This window comes from Eutrigla gurnardus (assembly GCF_963514095.1).
Source record: "Eutrigla gurnardus genome assembly, chromosome: 2".
NCBI lineage: Eukaryota > Metazoa > Chordata > Actinopteri > Perciformes > Triglidae > Eutrigla > Eutrigla gurnardus.
Window position 1 is genome coordinate 13,229,482 of NC_139916.1, and position 12,028 is coordinate 13,241,509.

The window sequence follows — 12,028 nt, forward strand, 5'->3', positions numbered from 1 at the left end:
GAAGGTATAGGAAAGCCACAAAAAAGACAACACAACAAATGCCATGCAGGGGAAGCGTGCAAACGGGGGGAATCCAGGAACGTGAAGCATACTCACAGTCTCTCTGAGTCGACGAGCTCTTTGGCGACGTAGAAGGCTCGGGACCGGCCATCAATCTGGGTGACAGCGAAGGAGCACAGTGGGGGATGAATGAACGCAGCTAATGTTTAAAGGCTCTCTAAGGGCACTTTTTCCACTCTAACATTAATAAGCTATGCAGCAGCCAAGGAGACTGGCAAAAAAAAAAAGAAAAAAAGAAAAGCGAACTCACTTTTTTTTCTGTTAGATTTCTGCTGTCACAGGAAGACTGATTATTTCATTACAGTACAGCATAGAGATGACGACTCTCTCAAATAAGGACTTTTAAATTCAGATCCATTATGTATGAGAGGCAACAACAATGTTGCCCATTGATTTAGAGGCTAATCGCAGGGTCTCAAAACATCCGAGCCAAAACATAACATCAGAGCCATTTAGGGGTTTTTACCGGCAAAGGCTTGCTTGTCAGTGTTATTTTTTTCTGCGTAGGGCATTTCACAAATACTGCATCAAAAGCATGCTGGTCCTCATTTCCACGAAATAAAACCAAAACACAGTTTTGTTAAATTAAACTGTTCCTGAGGCCGACTAATGTCTCTCTTCTTCACTTTATTGGGTTTTTTTCTTTGAAGAAGGAGAAAACAAGGAAATGCGTGTCACGTGATGGGAGCTGCGGCCTGATATCATTATGTTGGAAGGACGGGTGTGGTCCATCTCTGAGCTACTGTAAAATGTCTGCCTTGAACTGTACGGATGTGCAGGGGAGTGTGAGGCGATACATTTCAACCAGCTTGATCTAGTTGGACTTGGAGTTGTCCCACAGGCTCGACCGAAGCAATAACGGCTGGTGAATGTGAGCCACAGCATTTTTCCCATAGGAAAGCAGAGTAACTGCCATTAGGTTTTTTAGTGTCATTTTTATTCAAATCTGACAACATCTGCATGTTTTAAATATTTTAGTTACTCCCTTATACCTTCATAAATTCCAATCCAGGGCCCATGAATAGGACTTGCAGCAGCATCTTCTGCTTTTGTGCCACTTGGTAGGTCAGAGGTTTGAATTAGCCACCTTCCAGCCTAGCTTTCATTTGTCTCTGTGTGCCATTATCTCACCTGTCGGTCATAACTCTGCTCAGCCCCCCCCTCTTCCTCCTCTGAAGTACGCCCGTGGTCCTCGTCCGCTGACAGCCCGGCGGAGGCGGGGTTCAGGGGGAAAGGCTCTGTGTAGGCACTGCCAAGAAAAGAAAAAGCAGTATGAAAACAGCAAAACAGCACTGCTACTGAAATATGAATATTAAATACTATAACAGCATCTCCACTATAGCATGTGCTGAATAGCATTGCTTTAACGGTAGAGAGAGACACTGAATATTTTCCACCGGGTTGGGATGAGGAATTGATGCCATTAGCACATTCACAATAAATATTTGCAGCAGCATATTCTCAAGACACTGAGCAATAAGTCCCCTATAAATATGTGTTTTTCCATTTCCTGTGTATGTCTCTGAACGTTTCCACAGTCCTCCAGTGGCCCACTGTAATCTCTTCCATCATTAGTTCGTGCACTAATCCTTGTGTGTGCTGCTGTTTCTGAAGGGGGGGCACGCCATAGGTCACTTTGCATCTAATCCCTTTAAATGCTACCTGTGGCAATTATTAATGTCCTCTGGTCCATTAAGAGGCATTCCGTGTGTTTGATCAAATTCATATTGATGCGATAATAACTGGATAACAAGTATTCTCAAAGCAGCTATGGGACAACTTGTCATGTAACTGTCTCACAACATAATTTTTTAATTAATTTTTAACTGATCATTAGGAATATGAAGAATACCAAACAACAAGACACCACAACATCTGATAAATGGCGAGTGGTTTATAAGAAGTTCTTTAAATTGTTCAACATTCTGAACACCATTCAGATGTTCCTATTTAGAGCTGCAGCGGTTAGCCAGAAAAACAACAGTATTTCAAATTGATTAATGGTCAAAAAAGGCCTTTTTAAGCAAAAACACTCTAGTCCCAACTTCTCTCTTTGTCTTATGTGATATTAAAATAAGCAAAGCAATATGAAGACATCTTGTTCGGTTTCAGGAAATTGTGATGGTTCACTGTTTTTTTCCTCTGAAATTTTACAGATAATAATGAATGCTTGTCCTGATGTCTTAAACAGCACAGAGTATACCACTATTAGAAGACCAAAGGTTAACAGTGTTACACACTGGACTCCATTCAGTCACACTCATTTTTCATGAGGTTTACACTAGAACACACACACACACACACACACACACAGAGCCCTCAACCCTATTGGGTGGGCTGAAGAAAGCACCTACAGGCCATTACTCATGGTTGACCTCAGAGTAGACAGATCAACCTGGCTCCTGGGTGATGCTTGGAGGGAATGAGAACAGGAGCAATGGGTCTTCTTTCAACTCATTCTTAAACTCTGATTTTTTCTACGAGTGAGGGGAATTCCTTCATATGTTCAAGAGAAAATATGCCGCGGATTCTCACCTTCACCTTTACACCCTCGACCATCAACAGCACAACACACCTTCTGGGCTGTAATGGGCGGTTGTGTCCAATTCATAATAAAGTCTGCCAGAAAATCCCAACAGAAACCTAAAAGCCAATTACTACACATAGTATACAGGTTCTCCTTTAAACTACATCTCACTTGTCTTGGACAGAAAATATTTCAAATTGATGTTTTTTTCCCCTCATGCACCAACGTAGCACATTCTCACTGCAAACCCCCAATATGGTGTTTGCTGAGCTTCATATCACGGTTCCATATTTAAATCTGTGGATATGTGATATTGTTATATGGTAATATGTGAAGCCCTTTAACAAGACCATCAAGGCAATGCTATTATTAAAGGAGACTGTTATAACATGGCAAAGTTAAATCTACTGTGTCAGATTCAGAGGGGGACTCTCTCAATCTCTGGGGAATTTGATGATGCCTGTAAAATGTAATTCAATTGAGCTAAACATTTAGTATTCAAATATATATTAGGAGCAATCATACAGGCCTTTTTCAACTTGTAATGGCACTATTATAGGAAATAGGAGACGCTGAATAGGTTCATTAGCCTGCTAACTATATATGATTGGGATACTAATGGGGGATCAAGAGATTGGGAGCCGTTTTGAATTGTTCGCTGCTTTTAGTGATGATGATTACATGTAGCCTGTGGCTGCTGTGCTGGCAGTGTGTAGTGTGATGAAGTGATTTGTGAAGACGCTGACTGCTCTGACTGCTACTCCCTCACCTGTGATAGGATGTGGTATGAGACAGCTTTGGATAATAATAACCCCACATCGTGTAATTCAGGGTCAGATATGCAACATTGTTAAAACCTTTGCTCACTTGTTTTACATTATATACATGTATGAAGTGGGAGGCTGGAGGCATTCCTGACAAACTGGGGCAACAATAACAGCAGACCTGGCATTCCTCGTGGTACCACACCTCATCTTGTTGATCAAGGGAGAGTCTGGGAACCTCCACCCCACCGCGGTTACCCCTTTCTCCTTCCTTCATCCTATCTGTCCTCTCCTGTCTCCACCTCTCTACCTCCCGCCAGAGCCCCGCCCTCATCCTGCATTTCCTGTAAACAGGCTGGTGGGAGGCTCCCAGGCTGGACACTTCCTCCCCGGGGATGACCTGGCAATGACCTCAGAGCGCATGGCACCAGGCCTGGCGAGCCAACGACACGCCCTGTCCACCACCTCGCCACACAGCCACCACCCAGTACAACAATGTACTTAAGATGGCTCCCTCATCACTACTAACGCTAACATAACAGTGGGTGGAGGAGCTGTTTCAGAGGCCGTGGCAGGGCTTTGTCATCGCTCTGAAGAGGGTGAACTGTTTGACGTGAAAATGACACTGAAGGGTTTTTCATACACCACTTTAGCTATGTGTAAACGGGGACAACAACGTCTACCTGGAACTGCTAAAAGTAGACACAAAGAACACTTGGTCTCTCCCATTTGTGAGGGCAATTCTGCTGAGACTGCATAGGAGCCTCATCTTTGATAAAGCAGCACTAAGTTGTAACTTAATGAGCATGCATATATGCACCTTGGTTAAGTTTGGGATTAATCATTTTCACTGTGGTAGCCTCGATAATGAACATGCCTCTTTGCTTATTCCTCGATGCTTGTGCGTGCTGAAGTAGTGTCTGAATGCTGCTATACATTAATCACACAAGTGGAAACAAGCCAAGCCTGTGGAACAGCAGCTTTGTGAGTTCTCCTCAAAGTGCATGTCTGCTACTGTAGGCACAGTCCTTTTGTGTGCAGTGCTCTGGGGCCATTCAGTCATTTTCCCCACCACAAAAATCCACTTTTTCTTCTGCGGGTCCAAAAAAAAAAACCCCATTGACTGTTGAATGAGTTCTCAATAAATCACTGCCATCATCAGCTAGGCGGCCATGAGACGGCGGCAATGTCAAGCTTTGAACAGAGTTTAGTGTAAGATGTACACACAGGCAGGGACAACCACTTCCACTGACTACACATGACTTGTATATGCCCTCAGATAAACATAAAAAGCCCCGTATAGACACAACAAAGAGTGGCCTCGGCAACAGGAGCATCTCCGGGGGGAATGCGGTGGAGGCGAGGCGACAGGACAGATAGGTTCTTTGCATCACTGTGAGTGGTGAGAGACTTCTACCACACAATGAGCCACATCGATAAAATCACTGGGAGTAAAGGAGGGTCCATTGTCTGGGATAATGGAAGGGTTTCACATGTTGAGATACGCCTAATGTTTAATACTTAAACGGTGGGGAAATCACAGTACAGTGTCTTCTGCTGCACAGAATGTCTCGAGGAGACAAGCTTTATGTGTAAAAAGTTGCTCAAACGATGTTAACTGCGAGCTGAACCCTTTCCTACATGACATAATAGTTATTAAAGACAACATCTGCAAGGTAAAATGGTGAAATAAACACATGAAATACAGACAGGGTAGCACACAAAATAAAGACAAATGTGGAAGCATTTTGCCCCAAGATTATCTTAAGCCGTTTAAGAGGCTCTTGTAATGGCCTTGTCTCTTTTACTACACACAGTTCATCAAACACAACTCTTATATCAAGACCGGGGAAAGACTGTAGCCCGTAGTGGCCAAAGCTGTGGCACAGGCCAGTGTAATTTGGTACAGTCTGACCAGGGTGATTCCTCACTCTATCACACTGCAGTAAATCCTGGCGGCCCCTTAAGGGTCCAATGAAAGAGCAGCACTCTGGAGAGAGCTACTTTAATAAAAGCCCTCCTAAACTTAACAATAAGTGTCAGGTACAGGAGAGCAATTACACCAGAGCTGCTCTTGCTCCCTTTCTCCTGTTCTCACTCACCCCCTCCTCTATATGACTTTATCACCTTACTGTTTGTATTTTTACTCTTCTCTCCTTTTATATTAGCACATCCACCTCCCTTTGCTCTCGCACCCTCTTCTCATCCTTCTCCACATCCTTGTGTGAAAGGTACTCCCCCACATGTCTTCACTTTTTTAATTGCAGCCCATTATGACTTCATCTAGCGTGAGGAGTAACCTGCGCTCAGTGAGATACCCATACCTTTACCTGTTCTCCCACCTCAGACTTTGCAAAGGAAGCAGCGGCACCAGATGTGACCTCTAAATCCACCAAATGAAAAACAAGAGTAAGCTCTCCCACAAGCATTGTTCATCTTCCCAAAGCCAGCGATGCTTGACACAGCAGGCTGCTCATCTCTCGCTGAACACTTTCCTACAGGAGGAGATCCGATTCTACTCAGCCCGGCGCCCTGTGCTCATCTGAGATACACTGTAGGAATATCCTTCAGCCTGTTCCGGGGTTAAGATGCCCTTCTAACAAATCAACGGACTACTTTAAGATTGGTTCCAGAGATAAACAGGCTCACCTTATATATAGACTGCAAAGAGAACATGCAGGATATGCTTAGTTTCTACAGTTTGATACCGGTATCGAGCAGAAACACTATTGGATCATACATAAAAACACATTCTAGGCATATTTTGTTGAAGAAATCTAATCAACATAATGTGGATTACTTGATTATTAAAATATTTATGGATGATCCTATTAATTAATACATTAAACGGTCAGTGCTGTTTGTGATATCCAGTCATGTGGGTAATTTGGGATTTATTTGCTCAGATATCTGCCTCTGGAATTTGTGCTTCAACCCCAATACAACTGAGGTGAATGGAGTTTAATTTGGGATTTATGATTGCATTGGAAAAATATTACAACAAAAAAGTTCAGCAGCAATTTTCATTGAGAACGTATTTGGCTAGATGCCACTAAATTTGCAAGGTAAGGTACTTTCGGATTATACAAATGTAACTTTATAGAGATTTACTATACCTTTCAGGGTCTTCTTTCGATGTCTGGGTTATGCTGTCAATCCCAGGGAAACTGTTCATATCCACATAGCCATCATTCTCATTGCAGGTGACTGTCATGCGATTTGGGTCCTCAAAAAATTCAGTCACAGTGTGGGATCTGGTGGGTCTGCCTGGGATCTGGATGTTCTCATAGTCTGAGCTCATAGCTGGGATGTTTTCATAGTCCGAGGTGTCCGCACTGGGGAAGGAGATGGAGCGGGGTTTGGTCAAAGGCAGCGGCATCACGGAGTGCCGGGAGCGCTCTTCGAAGGACTCCACTCTGGAGATGCCTCTGCCATAAGCTTTAGGGTCGCCTTTCCTCCTCTGTTGGTCTTTGTAGAGGACAAAGGGGGATGGCAGTTCTGAAGGACGCTGCTGGGGGCTCACAATTCGGTTCTGTAGCTGTGGAGAGCTGCCGGTGCTTCTATGATCAAGCTCTATGACTCTTACTGGGCCGTGGTGGCTGGACTCAGAGGAAGAACGAGAAGAGCGGACACTTCCATCACTGAAACCCTTCGAATCGTTCTTCCTCTTGAACTTGAGTGCCAGAAAGCGCTTGAAGGAGGACTTCTTCTTCGGTATGTCAATGGGTTCATGCTGGATCAGAAGGGATGGGGAACTCTTGGTGACTGGCCTTTTAGTGATGTATGCCAGCTCAAAGGGTGGTGGGATGTCCGCTAGAGAGGTTGGTGTGGAGACGCCACTGGATGATTGATGGCTACGTTGGGAGAAGCTTCCAGACGAGGTGATGACACATGGGAGCGAAAGGGTATCATCTTTCCTCTTCAGCCTGATGTCATCCTTCAGAGAGTGGTTGATCTCTGTTGGACTGGTCAAGGTCAATTCTGGACCCTCTGCAGACCGGGAATAAAACAAGAAACGTTGAGACTTCATGGATGGGATCAAACAGTTGACCCCAGGCTGCTGTGAATGGCTTTCGTTGTTGTTATCTAAGGCCACTGTGCAATAGTCATGAGTCTGGTACTCTGTCCCTGTCTCCTCTGGTACGGTTTCTGGGACATAACCTGAAAATTTACCAGAATAAGAGCGTGATCTTGTGACAATAGTCTTCCGATCAAGTGTCACAAAGTTCTCCCCTTCTGAGTCGAACCCCGCCTCTTCATATATATGCTCTTCACTGTCAGAGTCTGTGTCCTCATAGTAAGGCACAATATGGCAGTCCAATTCCTCAATATCTTCTTCAAAGGCCTCAGTGGTGTGGGCAAACACCACCCTGTTGGTGAGCTCCGGGGTGCGGCCCCCATCTAGGTCTGCCGGCACTGTGATGTTGCACAGCCTGAGGCGAGGCTGGCAGCTCGTTCGCTGGCTGAGGAAAGCCTGCTCTCGTTTAGCCGTTCTCTCTTTCACACTTTTTCCTTTGATTTGTTTCTTTTCTGTTTCTTCCTCTTCATCGTCGTCGCCTATCTCCACGTAATCCTCAGATGAGACACACTCCCCCTTCTCGTCCTCTGCTCGAAGACAGAGTGATTCGTCAATGTCTGCATACTCATCTGCTGACTCGCTTTCCTTTGCCTTGCTGTTGTGCTGATTCGACTGCTCGGTGTCCTCCTCAATCTTACCCAGTTCTGAGAAGACTTGCTTATCCTCTAGCTTGTCCACGTCATCTGATGACACATAGTAAGGTTCCTGGTGAGAAGCACCTGCCATTTGTACCTCTATTGGAGGTGTGTCATCGTGATCATCCTGACTCCATTCCGGGTCAGCGGTGCTGGTCATATCTGGCGGAACAGCTTCAATGACCGAATAAGGACCAAACACATCCTCGTTGCTGGATGTGAATCGGAAGCAGCCAGAAAGGTCCTTGGTGGCCCGTTCTGGTTGCCACACCCCTGTTTCCCCTGTTTCAGCTGGGTCACACGACTCACACGTATCACTTGCATCATCTGTGGGGCCAATCACATCGTAGGGATACTCCTCAGTTACAGTCGGAAGCACGCTAAATCCAAATGCGAAACCTCCAACTTCCAGCTCAGTGTCATCTGTGTGAACACAAGGCACACAGTCCTCACTTTGTTCACCGTCCAGCTCTTTAAGTCCAGTATCATTGGCCTTATCACCCTGACTGAGTGATTGTGTTTGATCAACATGTTGTTGTTGCTCTACATGTTGATCTGAGTGTCTCGTAGAGTCAGTTTTTTCACTCATACTGGATTCCTCCTGTTCTGCCTCCTCCCCCGTTTCATCCTCCATGTCAGCAGGAGAAAGTGAAGGTGTTGATGTATTCACATGATCAGTGTTATTGCCACCTTCGGGCTGGTTCAAGCCATTGTCAGTGTTTTCATCCTCAGTAGTGTCAACAGTAGAACCGTCATCTGCTTTGACTGTGTCCTCCGAGCCGATGTTGTCGCCATCATGATCTAATATGTCTACTTCTTTTTCTGTTTCCTCCTCAATTTCGCTGTCCTCTTTGTCATTGTGTCCGTTGCCATTGTCATCAACCCCGTCCTCTGCCTCACTTTTCTCCTCTTTGTCCTGGTTGTCCTCAGCCATTTCATGGAGCTCTTCGTTCTCCCCATCAGAGTGAGCCAGGTCTCCGTTACTCAGCCTCTGTGGGGGGCGGGCCTCCCCTTGTGTGTAACGCTCTGACAGGGGTCTGGGCTTGGGGGCGACAGGAGGTTTTGGACCACGGACAGGGGGACACGGCCTGGACATCAGTTTTGAGTGCACTTTGATGGTAAGATGACTGCGAACCTTTGGTTGTGGGACTTGCAGTGGTTTTTGAAAATCTGTGCAAAGAAAGCAAAAGTTAGTTAAAAAAAATGAAAAGTCACTTAATGATATTTTCATCATCCTTTTCTCATCTAATATCAGATGACGGAAAGATAAATATGAGGGTCCTGTTTTGGTATATGTTAAGAAGGAAGTCATGTCCTGCACACAGTGACATGCAGAATGCTGCAGGGGACATTATCAGCAGGAAAAACAACAGAGCCACGGGGTACTTAGAGGAGGAACAATAACATCTCCCTGTCTGGGAAACGACACATGCAGGTTGGAGCCTGTAGCAGAATCAGATTCAACAAACATGACTAACTGATTTAATGATTTAGTTATCGCTCCATGAGTGTATACAAATACATTGCAATGGCGACATGAAGGATAATGGAGCAGCTTTAATCCGTGATCTCAACATCACACTGAGCTAGTGTGTCGCTTTTACATTTTGGACATTAAATTAAGTTAAATATTGTGAAGCCATTAAAGAGAAGTTCTTACGAAATTTAGAACTGTCATGAAACACACCGGTACTTAACAAAGTGTGTACACCCCTTGTCTCTTCCTGTTATTTAGTACCTGCCCTGACGCACATCCTATTAAACCCTGTGTGCACTCTGGCTATCTCTCTCTCTCTCTATCATTGTCTCTCTCTCACTCTCAGTCTAATATGAGTTCTTGAAGAAACCCTTCATATATTGTTTTCTGCCCACAATTATATATTCCTCTATTAATGTCTCTTCCTTATAAGAGCTCCAGGTTCATTAGCTGCTCCTTGGACTCCAAACAGGATGTGCATGGGGGGGGGGGGGGGGGGCATTAACACCAGGGCCCCCCATCACTCCTCCATGAACCTCTCCAGGAGTACAGATTTTTCACAACACAAATGGACTTCCTTCTCGTCATTCTTCCCCGATTCTCACAAACACACACACACACACACACACACACACTTTTTTTTTTTTTTGCTGAAAAGGTCCTTTGAGTGCGTCAAAGAACAATAAAACTGCACGCGAAAACAAGGGTCCCAGTCTGACAAAGCACCCAACGGCTAACAACAGGATATGAATTATGCAACAAGAATTCAATTAAAACAAATGTTTGAAAACAAAGGAAGACATAGACACTGGGACCTTGGCCGTGCCAAACTCTCAGGATATGATTTCAGACTGTGTCCTCATCATGAAATGTCACCCGTTAACGCCTGAACAACCTGTCTAAAATCCAAGGCAAGGCTGTAGAACAAAATGAGACATTGTTCTTAAAATAAAGAATTCCTTTAAAAGAAATCTCATAGGAGAACCAATTTCACCTTTTTTCACTTCACAAATTCACACTGCACTTGCAAGACAGGTGACCTTCTAATGTGTCTGCTTCCAATGACATGGATTATAATCCTGTCTCTAACCCTATTACTAATCCTAAAAGAGATTTCCCATCAGATAATTCCACAGAACGCAACTTTATCCATGGCTTTGGATTTAAAGTCACTTCAAATACTAAAAGAATTGTTGTTAAGGAAAAACAGAATTTCCAGAACATTTCAATAGTAATCTGATATGGTATTTTTTTCCTATGGAAAAATTGCATCAAATTGCATTGGATATCAATTTCTATGTAAAATAGGGGGAATTAACAGATTAAATACGTTTTTAGACAGAATCAAGCAACGTCATTAATTACCACCGATTCCATCACACACACGCACACACACACACACACACACGCACACACACACACACACACACACACACACACACACACGCACACACTTACACTCCCTCTCTCTCTCTCTCTCTCTCTCTCTCTCTCTCTCTCTCTCTCTCACACACACACACACACACACACACACACACACAACAAAACATTTCAACAACATCGAAACATTTAAAGTTTGGTGAAACGGTGAACACCAACCTGCGTTCATTGTGGGACATCATCATCGACGAGAACCTGCAGTTATCCCCATGTCTCCCCCGCACCGACCGCCTCGCTCCAAACGACGTGAAAAACTTCATCCAAATACAAACACCTCGCGAAGAAATCAGGCGGTGAAAAGAGAGTCGCGGAGCGCCTTGGGTCTGGGTTTTTCCTCCAGCGAGAGTCTACTTGACTGATCCCGGAGCGGCAGCGGAGCCTTCAGCCGGCGTGCATCATGTCCAGTGCTGCTGATGCTACAGTGAACTGGTGCGCTCTTGTGTGGAAACGGGAGGTGCTGCTTGGCGCTTCCTGAGGCAGGACCAGACCTACGTACAGCGCGCAGCGCAAACCAAGCCCACTTTCTATATGCGCCATTTTTGCAATGCACAGCACTGTGTTTAGGGACGTTTTATATTCACACCGGGTCACATTTATTGGCAAATGCGCAATATTAGAGATGCAGCACGCTGGACTAGAGTTGAGTCACACCAAATCCAATCAGCGGGGGATTCTGACCTTAAATATGATACATTAAACCAATGCAGCATTGTGCTGATAAGCTTTAAATCCGCAACTACTACTATTACTATTACTGTTACTACTACACCCACATACACAAAGAAAATTCAAATCACTCTGCCCATGGTATGTGCATTATGCACGTCCATTCATCCACACCGTTTCATGGCCTCAACTGTAGGCAATCACCACTCCTGCTTGGAATAACTGGAACACAGAAAGGATTATACACTATCAGACGCTTGGAAATCATCTTCTCAGTGTTTTCTCCAGCCTGTTTTGCCCTCATATTATTTCCTGAACCAGAACAGTGCATAGAAAGGTCCCTAAAAGCAGTTCCCAAATACAATTTCTCGAGGACACCAA

General features: G+C 44.6%; 1 protein-coding gene across 3 annotated transcripts in view; it reads right to left on the reverse strand.

The window, feature by feature from the left end:
* fgd5a (FYVE, RhoGEF and PH domain containing 5a) overlaps positions 1-11,380 on the reverse strand; it is a 29,643-nt gene extending 18,263 nt beyond the window's left edge. For all 3 annotated transcript variants that reach the window (XR_014599122.1, XM_084038517.1, XM_084038516.1), the window contains exons 1-4: positions 11,141-11,380; positions 6,468-9,234; positions 1,192-1,309; positions 97-155 (exon numbers count right to left, since the gene is read on the reverse strand). Coding sequence is in view for 2 of the 3 variants with exons in the window: in XM_084038517.1 (XP_083894643.1) it covers positions 97-155; positions 1,192-1,309; positions 6,468-9,234; positions 11,141-11,150 (2,954 nt within the window). In the remaining variant the exon portion in view is untranslated. The remainder of the gene's footprint in view (positions 1-96; positions 156-1,191; positions 1,310-6,467; positions 9,235-11,140) is intronic.
* Between the last annotated feature and the right edge of the window lie 648 nt (positions 11,381-12,028).